At 42.9% G+C, this 23,664-nt stretch overlaps 2 protein-coding genes across 2 annotated transcripts in view; both read left to right on the top strand.

The window, feature by feature from the left end:
- The window catches only part of LOC135980857 (uncharacterized), a 293,267-nt gene that overhangs the window by 116,172 nt on the left and 153,431 nt on the right, over nt 1-23,664 (top strand). The window lies entirely within an intron of this gene.
- LOC135980856 (uncharacterized) overlaps nt 14,774-23,664 on the top strand; it is a 45,783-nt gene continuing 36,892 nt past the window's right edge. The window contains exon 1 of the mRNA XM_065581148.1: nt 14,774-15,000. Coding sequence (XP_065437220.1) covers nt 14,934-15,000 — 67 coding nt within the window. The 5' untranslated portion in view covers nt 14,774-14,933. The remainder of the gene's footprint in view (nt 15,001-23,664) is intronic.

Here is a 23,664-nt window from a genome sequence, read left to right as displayed (position 1 = left end):
CACAGAGTTCTTCTGTGTATGTTTTCATGTGACATTCTTCTACAGCTTTCTGAGGCTGGAGGCTTCCATGTTTAGCTTAAAAACTAGTCTCTAAATAAAAAAAAAAAAATCATATGAGACCTAAAACCAACCCATATAACTAACAGCATGAAAAATGAGGGCAAGATATTATTTATGCATTATCTGGTGGTGGTAAGTTGTAACTTTCCAATGCACATACATCTTTGTAATGTTTCTGAAAGCACACTGTAAATGCAAAGGTAATTCATAGGACAACGTCAAACACTGCTTTCTCAAAAAGTAGAATTGGTTAAACTAGTATTTATGGCCCTGACCCAAAGCCCATTGAATGTTTCTGTTAACTTCAGTGGGTTATGAACTGGCTCCTATATTGATGTTTACTTGACAAAAAAATGGAAATATCTGTTCTTTAACCAGGGATGGAGAGATCCTAACCAGTCTCTTTTTTGCCAACATATAACCTCTTCTCATCCCATTTCCACACAGGCACTTCCTTTCAGCACTCCGAACTGCAGAATCCTTTGCTCTCAATGGATATTTTTTCTCCTTTCATCTTCCTCCCCACATAAGTCTTTCCTCTCCCTGTTCCCTTAGAATCTCTTCTCCCAGTTCTCTGAATTTCAAGGTAAACATTCACCTAGGAGCAGTTTCTGGACTTTGTACTGTCGTGGTCAAAGACACCCACGCAGTGATTTTAGTTCAAAGACTCAAGCCTGAGGCCAGTTTATTGACATACATACCAGTGCACTGGGGTGCAGTCCGAAGACTGACAACCCGAGGACTGCTCGCAGGCGGGTTTTTATTTCATCAAACTGCAAGCAAAGCACAAACAATACATCATGAGTTAAGAAATTGGGGTTGGGGTCAGCCCCCCCCCCCCCCGAAACCACGAGTTAAGAAACTAGGGGTCAGTCCCTCCCTTAAACCGAGAGTTAAGAAATTAGGGTTGGGGTCAGTCCCTCCTCCCCCTTCCCCCCCCCCGGTACCTTCCTCATTAATTTCTGATAAGTGGGTGTTTATTTGGGTAGAGGGGCGCTTGGTGGTTTTCCCCGGGGGTGGTACTTGGCACCAGTTTGGGTACATTTCTCAAGACACATGTTATTTTCTGGGGTCTTTTGGTTAAAGATTGGCGGGGGGGGGGGGTTCCATGGGACGCCTAAAGAGGATCTACGATTGGCTATTTTTGCAGATAGCTGGAATCACGGAGTGGGTCACAGATCACCCAAAGGAGAAGCTGCATGAGTTAAGATATTGCATTTAGCTAAAGTTACCTATTGCTTCACACAAGTGGTTATTATATTTCATTAGTCATGAACATATTTCATTAGTGCTGCTGCTGGGCCTTTTTTTTTTATTCTTTCCCTTCTTGCCCCCCCCGCCCCCTGGTCATGACCCTTGACCGGCCAGGGAATTGTGCAGTCTAGTCTAGTTCAGGCCCTGGCCTGGGCCCTGGCCTGTACTGCTTTGTGTAAGGGTAGTTAGCATAACAGATCTCTGTTGGAGGGTATTATTTTGGGGCCCTCAGATTCACAGCTCTGGCTATTAAAAAGAAGGCTCCCCTGCTCTATTTCCCCACAGTACCTAGAAGTGTACCAGGCAGATGAGGTGGTATGGACTTGAGTGTTGGTGGAGGTCTTCAGCATATTGACTGCAAAAGGCAAATTTAGGATAATATCTCAAAGGTGCTGGGGTGGCACACAGAATAATGGCTATGCCACTTTAGGAAATATGAAATGCTCCATGTCCCTATCTGAGATACAGCATGGTGTTATGGATAAGGCACTAGACTGGGAGTCAGGAGATTTGCATTCTCTTCCTAGCACTGCCACTCACCTGCTGTGTGACCTTACCTAAGTTACTTCACCTCTATTTTCTCTCCTCTTCCTTTTTGTTTGTCTAGTTTATTTAGCCTGTAAACTGCTCAGGACAGGTACAAACATTTGGTAAGAGACAATACAATGCTCTGCACAATTGGCATCCAATTTCAGCTGAAAAAAACCAGAGGACTCCTCGTTTTTTTTGCTAATACAGACTTCTGATTTGCTGATACAAATTTCAGCTGAGGCCTCTAGGTTGCTGCTGTTATATTAATTATAACACAGCTGTCTTCTTCCCAACATGCAATCCTGGTCATGTCCTGACCTATGCCACATTAGCCAGCAAAACATCCCGGTGCTCAAAGAAGTCTGCATTCAAGCTGACTTTGTACAGGCACAGCCAAGAGTCTCACTGTACCCTCTCTCTTCCCACGTACCCATGCAGTGTATCCCAGCCACAGTTTAGTCTTGATTGTTTATGAATAGTACATGTTTAATTATTCAGTTATATATGGGATTTAAAAAACAGACAGTGCCTTGTCAACTACATAATGTATGTTGGCACCAGAACATCAGTTTATGTAACCTGGTCTCTGATCTTCATCAACGTAAAGATAACTGCACATCCAGTTTTTTGTTGTGATCTCAATGAGAAATACAGAGGACTTAATATATATAAGGTAATTTGCATGCCTGAAGCACTTACTTCTAATGTTTGAAGCACAATGTCACATCCGCCTTCCAGCCCAAAATTTCACTGATCATGTGAGAGGAAATTCCATTTGAGATCCACTAAGGGTTGATCACAATAGTGAAGGGCCAAAATTCATTTGCTGTGGATGTAAAATTTTAACTACAGTTTCTGCTAAGACCTTTTTATATAGGACCAGATGAGGACTATATAAGAACAATACATAGCTAAGAGAAAGCTGGGGTAAACAGATAACCTTGTGCGTTTCAAGTCAGTGAGCAGAGTCAGCATAACTCCGAATGTAACTGGACGTCCTTCTCGTGAGTTATAGACACATGAAGCACTGAGAAAGGCCTCACGGTTACTCCCTAATGCAGGGAGGAGATAGTGGTACAATACCCCTCAGATCCCAGACAGAGTTTGGGGAGAGGCCTAACATGATTGACATGAGTTATGACACCCTCCCCTCACAGATATATGCCAGTCCTAGCCCACAGAAATGCAAGGGTAAACTTATTAACAATTGTTATTGTTAAGTATTAATTATTGCTTTTTTGCTTTAAATCTCCAGGAATGTACCTGTTGGTCAAATGGGAGAGCTGCTACCTCATTCCCCTGGGCCCCAAAATTAGGATTTAACCTATACACTTTAATAGACATAGTTTGGGGATAATTACCTGTGTGTCAGCAATGTGTTAATTTGAGCCTTGGGCGGAGACATTATGTAATCTTTTAGACCATTGGCTTATTGTGCTTATCTTGTCTTGCTGCTAGAACCCATCCCCGTCGCTTCTCTCTGCCGAGTATGCACCCTATATAATCTATTGCAATTAATTGTTCTGCAGTGTCTCTGAGCCTAATAAGCAAAGTGACACTCCGCCAGCGCTGTGCGTAATAAACTCCTGTGCTTGACCCTACACGGTGTGGATTACTGTTCCATCAATAGCATTGCTAGAAAGCAATACAGTTTATATAGGAAAGCACAGACATCTCCCCAGACCAATTATGATAGTAATTTGCACTTCTGTAGCTCCTTTTATCTGAGGATCTCAAACAAATTTACAAACATCAGTTAATTAAACCTCAAAACCTCCCGGAAGGCAGGGTGAGTATTGCTAAGCCCAAAATATTTAAATACAACTTTCCTTAAAAGATTTTAGTCCATACTGCTGGCATTTTATAACATTTTTGGTACCATAAGAGAAATACACAGAAAGAAGGATTTAATAGACATTACATATTTTAAAATGTTGCGTCTAGACATTTTTTATTGAACAAGGCAATTTAGGTCTAGACTGATGGTAACATTTTCAAAAGTATTCATATGAGTTAGGAGTGAGGGTCAGATTTTCTAAGTAGTTAGGTACCTGGTGAGATTTTCAAAAGCATTTACATAGGTTAGCTGCCTAAATCCCATTGATTTCATGGGAATTAGGTGCTTAACCTAGTTAGGTGCCTACAAAAATCCTGCAGGAACCCTAAATATCTTTGAAAATCTAGCCTTTAAGAGTGTAGGTCTCATTAAAAGCCAATTAAACATAGATTCCTCATTGTCTAAGTTACTTTTGAAAATGAGACTTTGGCCCCTGCGGGTATTGTACACAGCAAGCAGGATCCCGACAGTGAGTCTCACAGCCCAGGTATATAAACTCAGGCTCGTGTGATGGCACCAAAAACAGCTGTGTAGATGTTGTGGCTCAGGCTGGAACTTGGCTCGGAAGCGTGAGTGTGATCTTCAGAGCCTGAGCTCCAATCTGAGCTACAAAGTTGATGCAGCTGTTTTCAGCACTGTAACATGAGTTCCATGAGCCCAAGTCTGTATACATGGACTCTGAGACTTGCTGCCACAGGATCCTGCTTGTGTAGATATATACCAGTATATCTTAAATCACTTAGACCTAGATATTTAGAAGGATTTAGGCATTGCTTGGCCAAGTGGAGCAGTGCCTAATCCCTAGGTGTAGGGTGACCAGATGTCCCATTTTTAAAGGACAGTCCCATATTTAAGCCCTCCTGCAAGTGTCCCGACTTTTTCTTAAAAATGAGCAAATCCTGTACCATATTTTCTGTCTCTCCCGCCCCATCAGTACTGGCAGGTTCTGCTGCTGGCCAGATCCCTGGTTGCCAGCTGCCCGCCCACCAGCAGTGAGTGGGGGGTCCAGTGGCCAACAAAGGGAATGCAAGGCTGGTGGTGGGGCGAAGATGCAGTGCGCAGGGCCCTGCTGGTCTGTCAGCGCAGCCCCCACTGCGTGCCGGCTCTTGGCCAGCAGGGCCCTGGCCTGTTTCCGGCCGGTACTGGCTGCAAGCTGCAGAGGCTGCTGTGTGCGGATAGGTGCCAGGCAGCGGATGGTTCTGTGTTGCCTCTGCTGCCCACCCATCGGCCTTTTATGTGCTCCCCCGTCTCACTGTCCTCTCCCTGCTTTGCCCCCGCCCCCAGCCCTACTGCTCCTTCATATCCTTCCAGGTGGGGCATGTCCCACTCCCAGCGCTGTGCGGAGAACCAGCCCCTGGTCAGAGCGCTCAGCTCACCAACAGCCTGGCCGACAGGCTCCTTCCTTCCCCCACTGCCTTTGGCTAGGCAGGCACCCCAGGAAAGTCCAAGAGCCTCTGGATCAGGGCGCTGGCCAGGAGGAGCAGAGCACTGTGTGTGCCAAAGCCCTGCACAGTGCTGGCACGGGGAAGCCTGTCCACCCCTCAGCTAACCTCTGGAGTGGTGGTGATGGGGAGCAATTTCCAGCCTGTTAGTGCCCCGATCCTGCAGGCTGCACAGCAGCCCCCCGTGCAGGGGCTTAGCACCCTCTTTGCCCCTGCCCTGGGTTCTGCCACCAGGGAGCATGAGGCTGCCCTGTCCCCACCCTCCCCTGCTGAACCACCTCTCTGACCGCGTTCGCTGAAGCCCCTGCAGTCAGGTTCCCTGGGCCCTGGTGCACAATGCATGCTTAGGGCTTAACCTCTTCATGTCCGTGCTGTAGCCCGGGGACAGAAGGCAGCTGGGTTGTGGTGGGGGAGGGAGATGAGCTCTGCAAAGACACGGGCTAGGTTTTCTCTTCCACCCCTTTCTCCTCCCCTGTGGCTGGAAACAGCTCCCACCCCTTCCCTCTCACACAGTACCGAAAGCCTGCTGTTGGCCACATTCTGGTGTGAATCCTGACAGAAATCTGGGGGGGAGCATGTGACCCTATGTGCTCCCCTATGTGTTGCCTTAGGAAGAGGCAGCGCCAGGTCCATCCTGGGGGCCTAGCCAGGCATGGAGGGCGGAGAGCGTTAAGCAGAGGGTCCAGTCGGTCAGAGAGGTATACGGGAGTGTGTGTGTGTTACCTCTCCCCGCGTGTGTATGGGGGAGTAGGAGTGTGTGTCACTCCTCCCCGTGTGAATCCTAAAGCCTTAAAGATAAGAAGTTAAATAAAAAGACTCCAACTATGCAGTATTTCTTTTTAATGTGGCTCAGTCAACTTGATGTTAATGTGAACATTTGTACTGCATAGTTCTGACTGATTGCCGTTGAACTTGCTTGAATACAAGTAATTTTACCAGGTGTCCCTTATTCAGCATAGGGAAATATGGTCACCCTACCTAGGTGGCCCACCTAGTAGGATTTTCAGCCCCCAGGTAGGTGATTCTGGGCTGCGTATGCTCCCTATAGAGTGCTTGGGGTAAGTTAAGTGCCGAAGAAAGGGAGTTTTACAAGCTGGCCAGTTGAACAGGGAGCTGCCTAAGTTAGTCAAGAGTGAAATGCTGAGGAGAAGGGTGGGGCGAGGAGGCTGATGAGGAGAAGGGCTTAGGCACCTAAGCAGCTGAATTGGTGCACCTGGCTGAGGGGTCAGAAATAGGCACATGCCTCCTCTCGGGACCCTCATTTGTGGACCCTTTCATGGAGTTAGGCACCTAAGCTAAGTCAGCTGCTTATGTAGCCCTTGCTCCAGTAACCAAAACCATCTCTTTCTGTATCTCTGTCTCCTGCTCACACTCGATACCTCTATCATGCTCACATTACAGTTGCCTGTGCCTCTACCTGTGTTTTGTACAGCTGCTATGCTGCCTTCCCACCTATTGGTGGCCTACATCCAGCCTGTCTGCTGCAAGGTCTGACAGGTATGAGGTCTTAGACAAGTTTAGGGCATGCCTACAGGATGAGGCCCCGCAGCTGGGACAGTTGTTCCCCTGCCTAGCTTGAGAATCCTGCTTTGTGGCTGCCTGAGCTAGGGCTCCAAGCAGCTCTGTGGCTGCTTTGAAAATACTGTCCAGGGGAAACTTAGGTGTCATGGGGACATAAGCAGCTATGGGTCAGATGGTACCTGGGCTGCAGCTTTGAAAATGTCAGTAGTGCCTACATGGTGGACTCACATGTCTAAATCCCTTTAAAAACTTGGCCCTGAGGTACTTTTTGAAAATTTTATCTGGGGCCTATACACACAAGGGATGGGGACTAAGCAGATTCAAAGGGTTGTTCACTGCTGCGTGCCTAGACCCAAGGTCTAGATAGTAGAATCTCCCCTTGGATTCTAACACAGGCTATCTATTACTGCCTAGTATGGGAGGGTAGTCTAGCTCATAATGTATCACTTAGTGATTTTCATGTAAACAAAGAGAAGGGGGAGTCCACATTATTGCTGTTTATTTCTAAAAATATCTAGAGGCAGGCCTGAGTCATGTCTCTTGGTTATGTGGGAAACCATATTATACATTTCATTTAGAAAGAGGCTGGGGCAAAAACATTTACATTTCCAACCATACCCAAAGAGTTAATGAGAGCCATCTGTTCTTCAAGAGAAAGTTGAGGCTTCTTGTGAATCAGCTGGTAGGAGTCTCTCCTTTTATCAGCTTTCATGATACAACTTTAAACGTAATTTGGGAAACAAGAAGCTAGTCATATTTTATGTTTGTTTCAGAGTTTTAAAGCAATTGAATCCTAATACAGTTTCAATTATGTTTGCAAAAGGAAAACATGTCAATGAAACAAAAAGTCGACCGCTTATGGGATTTGTCCTGAAAATTGTTTAGAAGAGATGGTTAATTCTGCATGACTTTCAACATTATTGTTTTATGAACCATCTTAAAGGAAGAAAATTGCTCTGTTCTCTGTTTCTAAATAAGGCAATACGGTTTCTGTTTCCTTTAAATAGCTTCATGTGGTAATATAGTAGGAATAGGCAAAAGCAAATGTATCTGCTACACACGCACACAATTATCTGTAATATTTACTACACGATTATTGATAAAGTACAGAAGTAGCCACTGAAGTCAATAGGAACAGGATCAGACCCTACATGGCTCTGTCTTCTGTAGGAAAGAGAGCACCCATTTTTCAGCATTGGTGCAGCTGCAGGATGGCTACTAATGATGTAAGTATGTGAGCAGTGATTATAAGTTCCTGAGCCATGTGTTCACCAATGCTTCTAATTAGTAATGCTGGATAGAAAATATAGAAATTACTATCAGAATATATGATATGTGGGGGGAGGGATAATGTAGTATTAGTCTCCTGAAACAACTAGAGTTACTTTTTTATTAAAATTAAAGTAATCTGATTTTAATACCCTGGGGAATAATGCCACAATCTTTAACGATATGTGAGAAGCAGCATCTTCTAGTTTCTGAGAACTGCAATTGCCAGTTTGCATTTAACCAAGGGGGAAGTTCTACAGTAATTTTTAATGAACATTCCATCCCAAACCAGAGAGCTGCAGATGTCACAGCCTCTACTCCCTGCTACAACTGTAGCTGTCCCTGTATGTACTGTAAGTGAACCCCATACTTACACATTTGATGCCTTCAACGCCCACGTGGGCTTCAAACCAAGTCTTTATTGTACTGGATAGGATTGAAGTGACTTCCAGTAGTAACTGAGGGTGTAAATGGCAACACTTCTATATACTGTCATCTGAGTGTATTTCAGGAGGCAGAAGATAACACAGATCTTACACATCTGTGACAAAATAGTGCAGATTAGTCTTTATAATCTCATTGAGATCGAGTTCTTCCAGACATACATTTCTGCTACTGAAAGGTTTCAGAGTAGCAGCCGTGTTAGTCTGTATCCGCAAAAAGAAGAACAGGAGGACTTGTGGCACCTTAGAGACTAACAAATTTATTAGAGCATAAGCTTTCGTGGACTATAGCCCACTTATGCATCCGAAGAAGTGGGCTATAGTCCACGAAAGCTTATGCTCTAATAAATTTGTTAGTCTCTAAGGTGCCACAAGTCCTCCTGTTCTTATTTCTGCTACTGATTTCTTTTTCATCCAGCATTAATTATAGATCTAGTTAATTAAGAAATCCAGTTTTGACATCCTGCTAGATAAAAGTTCAGATAAAAGACAAACCAATGTAGCAACTAAGTTCCTGATAGAGCAAAATGAATTGTCAATTAAAGCTTAATGACTTAACAAGATTTACTAAAAGAAGACTGCTTTGGAGTCACAGATTTGATTAAGAAGGCAATCTTGATTAGCCTGCCAAACTCTCTGATTTTGGTTACACCAGGGAAAATAGAAGCTAGCGGCAGAGGCATAATTTTAGTAGTGGCAGGAAACATACCAACTGCTTCTAAGTAAAAGGTTAAGTAAAGCTTAGAGGTTTAACTACTAAAAGATAATTTTGTATTTCTGGATTTGATTTCACATTAAAACAATGCTCCCTTAAATCATGATGTAGAATGTATTATCTGCAACTTTTCCAAGCTGAGTGCAGAAATATAGTAGTTTGGTCTGAGCATCCTGTCTTTTACAGGGATCCCTTGAGAGCAAACAGGATAATCTAAGAGTATTTCTCTGCAGTATTGCCCCGCTGTTAACCTGGCATATGTGTCATCATGCCAAAGGATAACTAAGAGAAAATATAGAATTGAGTAGAACCCTGATCTGTCATTCATTATTTTTACCAGTACTTTGTGGAGCACTGGAAAGGAGAACAATTATGTAGGAATTAGGGTATGACCACAGATTGAGAATGCATGGGAACCTTGTGAAATACCTGGGTGTTGGGCTAGATCTGCAAAAGTACTTACATTTTAAGTACCCCACCTTGCAATGGAATCCACAGCCCCAAGTTAGGCAGTCAGGCTCGCTATACGGTACATGGTTGGAGCCTAACAAGAGGATTCACATAGGCCAGGAAGATGAGTGGAGAGCTGCTTAAATTAACCAATAAGCACTGCCAAGAACAGGGATGTGTCCTAAATCCCACCCCAGCTGAGTGAGAACACTCCCTGGAGATGAATTGCCTGTCATGTGGACAAATATTATCTCACTCTTTCCTTGTACTCCCCTATCTGTCTGTATCCATCTGTTGGCTCTTGTCTTATAAGGTCTTTGAGGCAGGGACTGTCTTTTTGTTCTGGTTCTGAACCATCATTGGAGCTCCTAGGCACCACAATAATACAAGTAAAATATAGGGGGCTGGATTTTTAAAAGCTCTAAGAAACAGTTTTGCAAAGGTATTTAAGCCCCTAACATTGCACATGGGGATTTTCCAAAGCACCTAAGCCCCATTCACTTCAATGAGAGATAGGCATCTAACTTGCTTAGGCATGACTGTAAATCTCACTAGATGTCTATCTGCATCTAAAGGTGCTTAAATATCTTTGTAAATCTGGCCCTAAGCACTGGCTGAATTCTGTTCCCATTCAAGTTAATGCTGAGCACATCTGAAAATGACACCCAGGAAGTCTGTGTCAGTTTGAGAACGAAAAATTCTCAGTGAAGGTTCTTCAGCTTTCTGCAACAAAAGCACTACTGGGTGTATGAACAGGCACATTGTGCGTTTACATTGAGGGAAAGAGAACGCACAAGGTAAAAGCTTTTGAAGGAACATAAAATAAATGATCACATTAAATCAGGTTAAATAAGACACAGTATATTAAATTACTTTCTCTGGCTTTGCACACTTTTCAGGTGCTTTGTGGCTGAATAAAACAGCTGGGCTGGCTTACCTTTCCAGGGAAAGCCTTGTAGCATTTAAAGTTGAAATTGACAAGGTCCCATTGGGATTGAATCTGTGTTACATTCAAAAACTGATTCGTGGCACGGGAGATGCAAGAGAGAGATGTGGATAGTGGGGGAGAAAGAGTTTTTTCTTTGTATTGGTGAGTTTTATATTTATAAAATATACATTTTATATTTAAAATGTGTATAGCTTACAAAAGCTCCACCTGTTGCTATTTATACCTGCTATAAAGGAACAGTGCAATGCAAAGTTGGGCTCTATAGAACTGCTCCATTCATCTCAGCTGGGGTTCTCATCCCACCTCCCCTGCCCCAGTAGTAACGCTTGACAGCCTATGTTATGCATCAAGCCTCCCCTGACCCGTCTCAGCAGTGTGTTCTTGGTTCATGCTCTTAGCATGCCTGTTCTCAGCTCTCCACCAGAAGGGCAAGTCTTCTCCAGATCCCAGCTCACATGGGCGAGCACGGAGAGGGACTGACCCCACCCCTAGGGGACAAGGAACCCCAGGTCTTGGCACATGAAAAGGGGGCAGGGAGAGTAGCGTGAACCCCCTGAAAAGAGCAAGTCCCCCAGATCACACATAAAGGATATGGGAGGGGGGTTCAAACTCTTCCCCCAAGTGACAGGAATTATGAGTTCCCTGCTCACATGTGGGGCTGCAGAGAGAGGGATTCAGAAACCCCACAAGGGACAGAACTGCCCAGATTCCAGCACATGAGGCAGGGAGTTAGGTAATGCCCTGAACTCCTGGTCTTCACATTGGGAGGGATAGGGAGAAACGCTCAGATCTTCCTGGAGGAATAGGGACCCACTAGATCCTGGCACACACATGATGTGGAGAATGTGGGGCTGACAGGTGTTCTCTGCCCCTAATCTCCCCCACTCACCTTGCCACCTACCTTCATATTACCTCTCCCAGTGTTCCATCCCTCTCACTCCCCATCCCATCTCCCTAATCTGAGACCCTCTTTCCTCCCCATAATCCACCAAACCCTTCTGAAGCCCCTAAGCCCTCTCCCTTCCCCCTCCCCCACACCTCTGACACCTATTACCCCTCCTCCTCCCCTTGTCACATGTGCAATTTATTTTCTTTTTGAATAGAGTTCGAGTGCTTTTTGAATTTTCCACTGTATTGATTACATTCCCCCCCCCCTCCCATAAATACACCCTTTGACACAGGCAGATTGTAGCAATATGCCATCATTTCTGGTTTAGATTTCTACCAAAATATTTACTCGCTTTGCTGTAGCTCAGGTTCTACGGCCACTGCATGGTCCCATGAGCCATCAGTTTTTGTGAATAGTAGCAAGTTTCTTGAATAGGGTTTCTGCACATGCACAGTATAATCTGTGGGGTCTGTCAGGCCTGGTCCACACTAAGCCCCCAGTTCGAACTAAGATACGCAACTTCAGCTACGTGAATAACTTCAGAGTAGCAGCCGTGTTAGTCTGTATCCGCAAAAAGAAGAACAGGAGCACTTGTGGCACCTTAGAGACTAACAAATTTATTAGAGCATAAGCTTTCGTGGACTACAGCCCACTTCATCCGAAGAAGTGGGCTGTAGTCCACGAAAGCTTATGCTCTAATAAATTTGTTAGTCTCTAAGGTGCCACAAGTCCTCCTGTTCTTCTTTTTACGTGAATAACGTAGCTGAAGTCGAAGTACCTTAGTTAGAACTTAAAAGTACTTACCGCGGGTCCACATGCGGCAGGCAGGCTCCCCCGTCGACTCCGCCTACTCCTCTTGCAGAGCAGGATTACTGGCGTAGATATCGAGCACTTTCAGGATCGATTTATCGCGTCTAGACAAGACGCGATAAATCGATCCCAGAAGATCGATTGCTGGCCGCCGAACCAGCGGGTAAGTATAGACGTACCCTCAGAGTTAGGCTCACACCGCTCTAGAGAGCTTAACTCCTTTTGGAATAATGATTTCAGTATGCTTCCCCCAAAAGGCAGCAGGTGCCATTCATTAGCTGAGGTAAATGCTGAGCAAATAGGGCCATTTAGGGGATGAATGGAGCCCTAGGTTTGACCCCAGGTGTGCCCTCTAAAAGTAAGAATCTATCAAGCTTAAATAAAGCAGGTATTTTGTGAGGGCTATACCTTGGGAGCCCTATGCTCAAATGATCCCAAGTTTGGATCAGTAAACCAATCCCACACCTTCATGTGGCATACCACATTTCAAGGCAATCTTAGTAAACTTACAGATTTTAGGGCACTAAGAAGGGTTATGCTTTAAACAGAAAGGTCTACACAACCTTAACTTAAATGGAGCTGGTGCTCCTCTAAAATGAGTTGCAATCATCCATCCTGGATCTGGAGGTCATTTAAGCATGAATCAGCAACGGAAAGGATGGTATGAAATCATTCAGCCAACCACAGTGGAAAAAGGGGTTTTGTTCTATTTGAAGATCTCACAGCAGTGAGAAATTTCAGAAGGCCGCCTGAAGCTGCAAACAGATTTGATGATGCTGAGAATGTTTTGCACTTCTTTGGTAGGATATCCCCTTGGTAATCAGTAGAATTGAGTAAATAATTTCATCCCTTTGTAGGCGGTGATTTTCTCCATTTTTCCTCTCTGATGCCCTGTCTAGGGCAACAACAATTTGGCTCAATATTACTAGTATGTCACATTAACTCTTCTCCAATTTCCTCTCTCCCTTCTTTCTTTTCCTCTCCTTTCATTCTTCTTTCCTCTTGTCTGCACCTTCCTGAGTGAAATGATTCACAGAGATTTATTAGTTAATGTTCCTATGGTGCTTTGAATGTGTACAGCACTACATGAATGCTAGATGATAATATTATTATTAGGAGGGGTGTTATGTGGCAGCCACTAAAAAATGACTAGCTACTTGATCACTTTTGGCAGGAATGATATATTGAAAACAAGCTCTTGATTTATAGAAGAAACCAGATCAGCAGATACTTTGTTGGAGACAGGAATTACCATAGACCTCTTCAATTCATCTAGGACTACAGCAGGATGTAAGAAGAGCTGACAATGTTTAATATAAAAGTCAAGAGAGCAGTTGGATGGATGAAAGTGGGTAATTACCAGCTGCCGCTCACTACTAAATATGGGCTGAATCTCTGCAAATATCCATGGGTAAGAGACTATGGACTCCTCAAACCACATGGGTGCTTTGTAAATGGAAAGTCTCAGCAGCTGCCTTTATATTTTTTAACCTATAAAATAATGTGAGAGCTCATCAAATGAAGATGTTATGGGAATGAATAAGATTCTAGTTTTGTTAGAGGCAGAATATGTTTTCAGATGGTATCACAGCAGGAAATTATTACTGGGATACTGGGATTTTGGTGGCAATCGGATATTCATTTTAACAGATTGCTATAATTTACAATGGATTGCCTTCCACATGTCTTTGTGGACTTTTAAAAATATAAAATTATGAAAAGCTCATTAAGCAGTCACACGTTTCTTCTGCATTTCCTCTTATAGCATTGGTAATTATAAACAGGTGTATAAACAGCAGCTTTCTCTCCTATAATCAACTTATTCTTCTGGACTGAGTCCATCTGTGTTACCTTAGCCCCATGTTTGCGAAATTGCAATCAGTTGTAAATTAAAAACTGAATTAACCATTGCAGACACATCACACCATATAAATGCAAAATCAGATGACACACCCAACTATGAGAAACATTCAACTCTGTGAAGTCATCATTTCTCTACTTACTTCTTTTTGTATAATGATCCATATTTTCATATTTATTTCTTTTAAGAACACTTTACAACAGGTAATTTTGTGTGTTGTATTTACTCATTAAATACAGCACTCCTTTGTTTACACAGCAATGTTATGAGTCTGGAATGAGAAGGCAAGTCCCTAGGATTGAAGGTAAAAGAGGAGAGATATAAGAGTTTGATACACAATTTCCCAAATAACTAGAGTATCAATGTAGCAAGACTTAAGTGGTGTTGGGTATACTTATGGGTGCATTGATCACGTCATATGTTCAGCTGAAATGGTAACATCATTTGTTGAAGATATTGTGAAGTTGTTGGGATAGTGCAGAAGAGAAGAATAACACAATGAAAAAAAATGTTCCTGTCTTCAATGATCAAAGACACGGCTAAACAATGTATTTTTCATGCCAATTTTGAGTAAACCCAGGCTCAGCAAGTGGCAGTTAGCTATAGCTCTGTGTTCCCTACTTGAAGGTATGTCTACACTTACAGCAGCATTTAGAGTACAGACACTGCACACCCAGCTAGCATGAATATAAATAGCAGTGTAAATGATGAGGCACTGTGTTGTGTATTTGGTTGTCGTGGTTTTTGTTCCTATGGCAACTGAGTTAGATTATTAGGGGATAGCCAGCCAGTTCCAACTGGCTGGCCAGGTCAGTGAGTGTCTGTAAATAAATGGTTGCTTTGTAAGATGGCTGCTCTCTGGTCTCAAGTGATTTCTTCCTAAACCTGCTGCCCCCAAGGATATGACAAAGTGGCAACGAGGATGGGATTCCTGTGCTGCCCCAGCAACAGAAGGAAGTAGAAGTCAAGGTAAAGAAAAAGGAAAAAAAAAAAAAACTACCAAACTCTTTTAGCCGTTGCTTGTTTGCACTGACTGTGAAACTGAAACTAAAACCATGGCTACACTTACAGGGACACTGGAACCTTTTGATGAGAATATAGGGCAGTGGCATGTGTATACTGAGCGTTTTGAGCTTTTTGTTATTGCAAATGACATTACAGACGCGAAGAAGGTGCCAGTATTCTTAAATGTTGTAGGGGCTAAAATCTACTCCCTGCTACGCATCTTACTACACCCCATTAAGCCTGAGAAAAAATCTTACAGTGACATTGTGGAAATCCTGGGGTCCCATTTTCCTCCAGAACCACTGGTAATTGCTGAAAGATATAGGTTCCACAAAAGAGACCAGAAAGATGACGAAACAGTTATACAATTTGTAGCAACTTTGAGAAAGCTTGCAGAACACTGTGAATTTAAGGAGATGTTAAATGATGCCCTATGTGACAGGTTAGTGTGTGGCCTGCACAGTGAAGCTATACAGAAGCACTTACTGACAGAGGCTCAGCTTACCTTACAGAAGGCTGTTGATATTGCTGTCTCCATGGAACTGGCTGCAAAGGAGGTGCAATACATTGGTCCATCCCCTAGGGTGCATAAAGTGTCACCAGAACCTACCCATAAAACTGTGGGGAGTCAGGAATGTTACTGCTGTGGTAAGCCGGGTCACCAGGCATCAGAATGCTGGTGTAAGGACCTGGTCTGTCGACACTGTGGCAAAAAGGGACACATTGAGTGTGCCTGTAAACAAAAAAAAAGGGGAACCCTGCATACCCTAGAGCAGACCCAGGATGACCAAGGTGACACCTCATCGCAAGAAGAAGTGCCACTGCACGTTTTGTCTTTGGCAATGGGCTCACATGAATACTGGGTAACCCCGTTGTTGGATGGCAAACCTATACACATGGAACTGGACACCGGTGCAGCCGTCTCGCTGATCTCCGATACTGTGTATAAAGAAAAGCTACAGCATCTTCCGCTTAAGTCAACAAAAACGGTTCTGAAGACGTATACGGGAGAAGCTGTGCCCATGTTGGGCACTATGATGTTAAGGTGGAGCTCAATGGACAGGCTGCTAAATTGCCACTGTTTGTGGTGAGAGGTAATTACCCAGCCTTAATGGGTAGGTCTTGGCTTGGGAAGATTCAGCTGAACTGGGCAGAAGTGCACCTAATGACTAAAGAAGAAACCGGTCTGACCACTATACTAAGGAAACATGCTTCTGTTTTTGGAGAGGATCTGGGAAATATGAAGGGAATCACTGTGACATTGAACATTAAACCTGATAGTCCACCAAAATATCTGAAAGCCAGAACTGTGTCTTTTGTCATTAGGCCAAAAGTTGAAGCGGACCTGGAGCACCTGGTCACCAATGGAGTTCTAATACCAGTTAACCATAGCCCATGGGTCATTCCACAAATCCTGTCATTCCGATACTGAAGAAAGATGGCTCCCTCCGGATTTGTGGTGATTTTAAAGTCACTGTCAACCCAGTGTTGTGTGCAGAGCAATACCCGCTTCCCCGCATCGATGACCTCTTCGCGGGCCTGGCTGGGGGGACAAAAGTTCAGTAAGATTGATCTGAGTCAAGCGTATTTACAGATGCACATTGATGAAAATCTCAAGAGCTGTTGATAATTGTGACTCATAAGGGGCTTTATCGATGCTGTCACCTACCCTTCGGAATAACGTCTACTCCCGTCTTGTTCCAGAGGGCGATGGACCAGATCTTGTGTGGCTTGTCAGGAGTTTAGTGCTATCTGGACAACATCCTGGTCACTGGAAGGAATGAAGAGGATCACTTAAAGAATTTAGAGGCTAACCTACAAAGACTGGAAGAGTATGGCCTACGAGTCTGCAAAGACAAGTGTGAATTCTTCCAGCCCTCTGTTGAATATTTGGGACACATCATTGATGCTGCGGGTCTTCATAAGGCCCCTGAAAAAGTTAAGGCTATTGTGGAGGCTCCCCCATCTCGAAATGTTAGCCAGCTGCGCTCATTTCTAGGACTATTGAACTATTATGGAAAGTTCATCTCACAGTTAGCCACACTGCTAAAACCACTTCACGAACTCCTTGGGCAGAACAAGGCCTGGAAGTCGACTGAAGCCTGTAATGTTGCATTTAACAAAGCTAAGGATGCATTGCTAAATTCTGAAGTTCTAACGCACTTTGATCCATCCTTATGCCTACAATTGGTCTGTGATGCATCCCGTTATGGAGTGGGAGCAGTCATGTCACACATTATGCCTTCGGGAGAAGAGAGAGCCATTGCTTTTGCTTCACGCACTCTAAGCAAAGCAGAAACTAACTATGCCCAAATCGAACGTGAGGCATTGGGAATCATTTTTGGAATTCGGAAGTTTCATCAGTACCTGTTTGGGCGGACATTTACTCTTCTTACAGACCATCGACCTCTGACGTCAATTTTTGGACCCTACACAGGCATTCCCCCATTAGCTGCTAGTCGTATGCAACGTTGGGCATTGTTACTTTCAGCGCACATCTATGAAATTAAATATCAGAAATCCACTCTGCACGGCAATGCAGATGGTCTCTCAAGGTTGCCTTTGTATCAAGATAGTGCCCAAAAGGAAATCTTCTACTTTGAACAGGTAGAGAATACACCCATCACTGCTACTCAGATAAAGAAGGCAACTCGCGTTGACCCAGTATTGTCTCAAGTTATGGACCTGGTGATGCATGGAAAATCTCGACACACCTCTCCGGTCTCACCCGACCTTGTTACCTACATGTCCAGGAGGACGGAGTTATCGATCCAATCTGGTTGTTTGTTGTGGGGGAGATGTGTCATTATCCCACCACCACTGAGATCACAGATGTTAGAACAGCTACATTCCGGTCACTGTGGAATAGTGTGCATGAAGTAAATTGCACAAAGCTATTTTTGGTGGCCTGGATTGGACAGTGCTATTGAAGAGAAGGCAAAAGCTTGTATGTCATGTGAGGGTGTGAGGAATGCACCCCAGTGGGCACCCCTACACCCATGGGACTGGCCTGAAAACCCATGGCAATGTATTCACGTTGACTTTGCTGTGCCCCTTGAAGGAAGCATGTTCTTGACGGTGGTAGATGCCCATTCTAAATGGCTAGAAGACTCTATAATGCAGTCCACTACTAAAGAGAGTACTATCCAAAAACTACGGGGACTCTTTAGTCGTTTTGGTCTGCCAGAACAACTTGTGAGTGACAATGGACCGCAGTTAGTTTCTCAGGAGTTTCAAAATTTTATGAAGGCAAATGGAATACACCATATCACTTCAGCACCATATCACCCATCCACCAATGGATTAGCTGAAAGATTTGTGCAGACAATGAAACAAGCTTTGAAATCGGCACAGGGACAACACTCCATTCCAAAGCATCTGGATACCTTCTTACTTTCCTATAGAAACACACCTCATGCTACGACCAAGGCATCCCCAGCCTTTCTAATGATGGGACGACAGCTGCGCACTTGCTTTGATCTGCTGAAAACTTCTGAACCCCGACAAATTGTGCAACGTCAGCAGCAATATCAAGTCATCAGACTGGCACCCAGAGCAAAAGACCGAACCTTTAGCCCGGGACAGCTGGTTTTGGCTCGGAATTATACTTCTGGAGCTAAATGTGTCCCTGCCACGATCATCACTCAAACAGGACCTGTTTCTTACACAGTCCGGACTGCAGAGAATCTCACCTGGTGGTGACATGTAGATCAGCTGTTGCCAGGTCATGCCAGTCCTGTTTCTCTCTTGCTAGGGACAGTCCTGCTTCTGTGGTTAATGAAAGATTGGACTGCTCTTAGTCTTCAGAACTGGGAGACTGGTACCATGCTCCTTGTGAGCTTCTGACACTCCCATACTGGGCTTGGAGTTTCACCCAACGTGGAAGGTGTCAGAGAGGAAGTCCTCTCTTGGGAGGAGGATTTGACTGGGTATTTCTTTCAGTTCTTGTGAGTGTGTTTCCTACCCTCCTCAGGCCACAGTTTGGAGAAATCTTTAGCTCTACTCCTATCAGCCCCAGAGCTGGAGGTCACTGGGATTGGAGGGGCTCTTTTCCACGTCTCTGCTGAAAGTACAGGGTGGTCTGGCAGGCTAGAGTGGGACTGAGGCCTCATAGCAAGGTCCAGTAGGACTTTCTGAAGCCTGTACTCACTTGATGGGTTTGGTTTGGGAAGGACTGACAAATGTTGCACTTTGTGGGGATGTGAGTTTCCCTAGGGCAGTAGAGGCCCTTGAGGTGGTCGTCACTGTGCAGAAAGGTGCAGGGTCAGAAAAATGCAATGCTTAAATCCTGGGATCTTGTGCATACTAAGCACCCTATATGGGGAGAAAGGGGGAGAGACCCTCAAGACCCATGCTACAAAAAATTATGCTAAAACTGATTTTTTAAAAAACCTATTACCTAAAAACTATTTACAGATCATTAGAGTTAGACACAGAAGAAGCTAGCTAATACTGCCAACACTGAAGAGACTCCCTCTCAGACCACAAGCAGTACAAAGAACTGGAGACGTGGTCAGTCTGAGCCACTCCTTATGCCCTCAGTTTGGAGCAAGAGGAGGTAAGGGGTGTAGGTGCAGACCAAAGAATGCTGCTAGCAAGAATCTTCTGGTCTCAGGCGCATTAAGTGCATATACCCCTGCACAGTGGAATGTAGACAGGGAACAGCACTCATAGAAGAATCTGAAGTATTCCAGGAGCAGAGAAGAATCCAAAAGAACTTAGTCATGAAATAATTTGATAAATAGTGGATAAGTCCCATCAAAAGATGAGGATGATGTAATTCCCACCCAGTACTCTAGATTCTGTCCCCCCCTACTGAAGAGAATCAACTTTGTTGTTCAGGATTAAGTGTTAGCTAACTTATTTTTATTCATACTGTTATCTCAGTAGGGCATTGGGAAAGGAGAGACACAGTACTGTTCAGGTCCAGTGAAAAATAAAACATATTGGTGGCAATGAAATCCCCCCAAAATTGCAAACACTTAGAGCTTTGTGTATACATGGAAGAGAAAGGTGTGACAGAACTGAGCTCTTTATAGCAATGTCTGAGACTGAGAGATTTGAGAAATTTGAAAATGGAGGCACCAAAGAGTAACTTTTTCTACTCAAGCATTGCATCATAATAAATAAGTAATAAATGTTTTGAAAAAAAATGACTAGAAATTAATCTGATGTGTCTGTTTTCCTTATCCAAACTGAGAAAAGATAAAAGAAGAAACAGCATAAACAGTGAAAACAAGTTAGATTTTAAAATTTATTTCTATTTGAATGATCTAAGATGCTATTTGTTTTAAAAACAATATAGTTTTTAACTTGACATTACACTCCGAGGAAAGAGTTTAGCCAAAAGTTAGTAGGAATTACACATTAACAAAAATATTCTTTATAGCCACTCTATGAGTCAAAATACCTTGAAATTTGTAGCTCACATAATACATTATTAGTAGATTATTCATGGTTGCAATGATATAACTGTCATTAATAATCAGTATCATTAATAGTAGTTTTGTGTCAGGATGACTGCAACTGTGAATCTGTTGGTTTACATTTCTTCTAAGAAACTGAAGACAAAGCTGGCTCTGAACTGACTATCACAATCAAATATTTGTGAAATGATAGAAGCCCATGTTTTTAATTGCAAGTAAGAGACAGTGATTAGCATGGAGAAAAAAGCTTCACTGTGAACCATCACAGACTGACTGAATAGTCATGGTGAGATCATCACGGCCAAAAACATAGTAGTCATCCTGAAGCAAGACAGAAAAACAAACTTGATTATTCTTAGAAATGTTTTTCATTTGCAATGGTTTTCTTATATAACTGTCATTAATGTCTCAAAGAAAGAATCAAAGCCAAATGTTTCCGGGATTATGTGTCTGAATATTAGAAAATGGAAACTTCAGGGGGGACCAATTTATCGTGGGCAATTTTTCAACACTACTTTGCAGTTTAAATATTTAATAGCCATACAATTTTTTTGCTATAAAAAGGCACATTAGAACATTTTTAATTATAATATTTAATGTTATTCTCTCTACCACATTTGGTCATCAAAGGATTTACTAAGCCCCTTTCATAACTTAGACACTTATATTTAGATTTTTCTGAAATAAATTAGCGGCTGAACTGAATGGAACAGGAACAAATGGACTGCTTGCCCTGGAAGGGTGAGCAAAGCTATCACACTGTATCTAGTATGTGTTCCAGCCGTTAATCATGAGACTTTCCATGCTAAGGAGATGGATAAAACCAAATGAGAATAAACGTATCTTTTCTGTTGTCACTATTTAAAAAGTAAGAGCATTTTAGTCAACCTTTCATGGACAGAGGACTTCAGTACCTAACCTCCATTTGACCAATGAAAGTCAGCCATAATTCTTGTTATTCATATATTTGCATTAGAGTAGCTCCTAAAGGTCCCACTCAGGATTGGCATCCCATCATACTAGGTGTTTTATAAACACATAAAATGACACAACCCCTGTCCTGAAGAGTTTAGAGTTTATGTGTTGAGCAGGGTGCAACAAGTGAGAATGACAAAGAATAAGAGAGGGGAAGGGAAGAGACGAGGAAGGTAATGATAATTAGATCATGCAGTTACATAAGTTATCTACTCCACAGTTTGATGGTTCCAAATTATTTGAGAGTTTGTCCTTTTAAAACATGTAAATAAATAAACAAATGAACAACATCACCTGTCTTCAACCTAGCCAGCATTAGGTGACTGATTTCTTGTAGGAATTATGGCAGAAGTGGGTCTTGATGGGAATTTTTAGGACGACAGGGAAATTTTTAGGAGAACAAATAATACAGAACCATCTCTTTAGGGTGTCCTGCCAGATGTCTTTATGTCCCAATAAAAAACATTCTTGGTGAATAGAAGGTACCCTGGACATCTAACATAGTGAGCATCAATGTAAACGGGGTAGGATCCGAGGCTAACATAGGGAAAGAACCAGTTAAGAATTATCTATATAAATTAGATGTCTTCAATTCAGCAGGGCTTGATCAAATAAATCCTATAATACTTAAGAAACTGTCTGAAAGGATCTCTGAAACATTAGCAATTGTCTTTGAGAACTCACGGAAGGTGGGAGAGATCCCAGAAGACTGAAAAAGGCACATATAATACTTATCTATAAAAAGGAGAATAAGGACAACCCAGGGAATTATAGATCAGTAAGCTTAACTTTGGTACCCAGAAAGATAATGGAGCAAACAATCAATCAATTTGTAAACACCTAGAAAATAATAACATGATAAGTAACAATCAACATGAATTTGTCAAGAACAAATCATGTCAAACCAATCCAATATCCTTCTTTGACAGGATAACAAGCCTTGTGGATAAGGGGGAAGCAGTAGATGTGATATGTCTTGACTTTAGTAAGGCTTTTGATACTGTCCCATATGACCGTCTCATAAACTAACTAGGGAAATACAACCTAGACAAAACTATGATAAGGTGGGTGGACAACTTGTTGGAAAACTGTACTCAGAGAGTAGTTATCAATGTTTCACAATCAAACTGGAAAGGCATATTGAGTGGGGTCCCACAGGGATCTGTCCTGAATCCTGTTCTATTCAATACCTTCATAAATGATTTGGGTAATGGCATAAAAATACACTTATAAAGTTTACATATGATATTGAGCTGGTAAGGTTGCAAGCACGTTAGAGGACAGGATTAGAATTCAAAATGATCTTGACAAACTGGATAAATTGTCTGTAATAAATAGAATGAAATTCAATACGGACAAATGCAAATTACACAAAGGAAGGAATGACCAATTGCACAAATACAAAATGGGAAATGATTTCCTAGGAAGGACTACTGCAGAAAAAGATCTGTGGGAGTAGTGGACCACAAAGTAAATATGAGTCAACAATGTAATCCTGTTGCAAAAAAAAGCAAATATCATTCTAGGATGTATTAGCAGGAGTGTTGTAAGCAAGACACAAGAAGTAATTCTTCTGCTCTACTCAGCACTGATAAGTCCTCAGCTGAAGTATTGCATCCAGTTCTGGGAACCAAACTTTGGGAAAGATGTGACAAATTGGAGAGTATCCGGAGGAGAGCAACTAAAATGATTAAAAGTCTAGAAAACAAGACCTATGAGGAAAGATTGAAAAAATTGGGGTTGTTTAGTCTGGAGGAGAAAAGACTGAGAGGGGACATAACAGTCTTCAAATAAGACAAGGGTTGTTATAGAGAGGAGGATGATAAATTGTTCTCCTTATCCACTGAGGACGGGACAAGAAGTAATGGGCTCAAGTTGCAGCAAGGGAGATTTAGGGTTAGACATTAGGAAAAACTTCAGAACTGTAAGGGTAGTTAAGAATTGGAACAAAGTACGTAGGGCGGTTGTGCAATCTGTCACTGGAGGTTTTTAAGGACAGGTTAGACAAACACTTGTCAGGGATGGTCTAGATAATATTTAGTCCTGCTTCAGTGCAGGGGACTGGACTAGGTGACCTACTGAGGTCCCTACATGTCTGTGATTCTATATTGTTGCTACACGAAAAGCTGCAGAATCCCATTATGTTACTAGACAGGTTCATGGAGTTCTAATAGGCTTTCTCTGCACTGGGATAAGGACTGTGCCTGCTACTTGACTAGTGCCAGTA

This window comes from Chrysemys picta, chromosome 1 (assembly GCF_011386835.1).
Source record: "Chrysemys picta bellii isolate R12L10 chromosome 1, ASM1138683v2, whole genome shotgun sequence".
Taxonomy (NCBI): domain Eukaryota; kingdom Metazoa; phylum Chordata; order Testudines; family Emydidae; genus Chrysemys; species Chrysemys picta.
The sequence above is the reverse complement of the archived record's forward strand: the minus strand, read 5'-3'. Positions and strand labels throughout refer to the sequence as shown.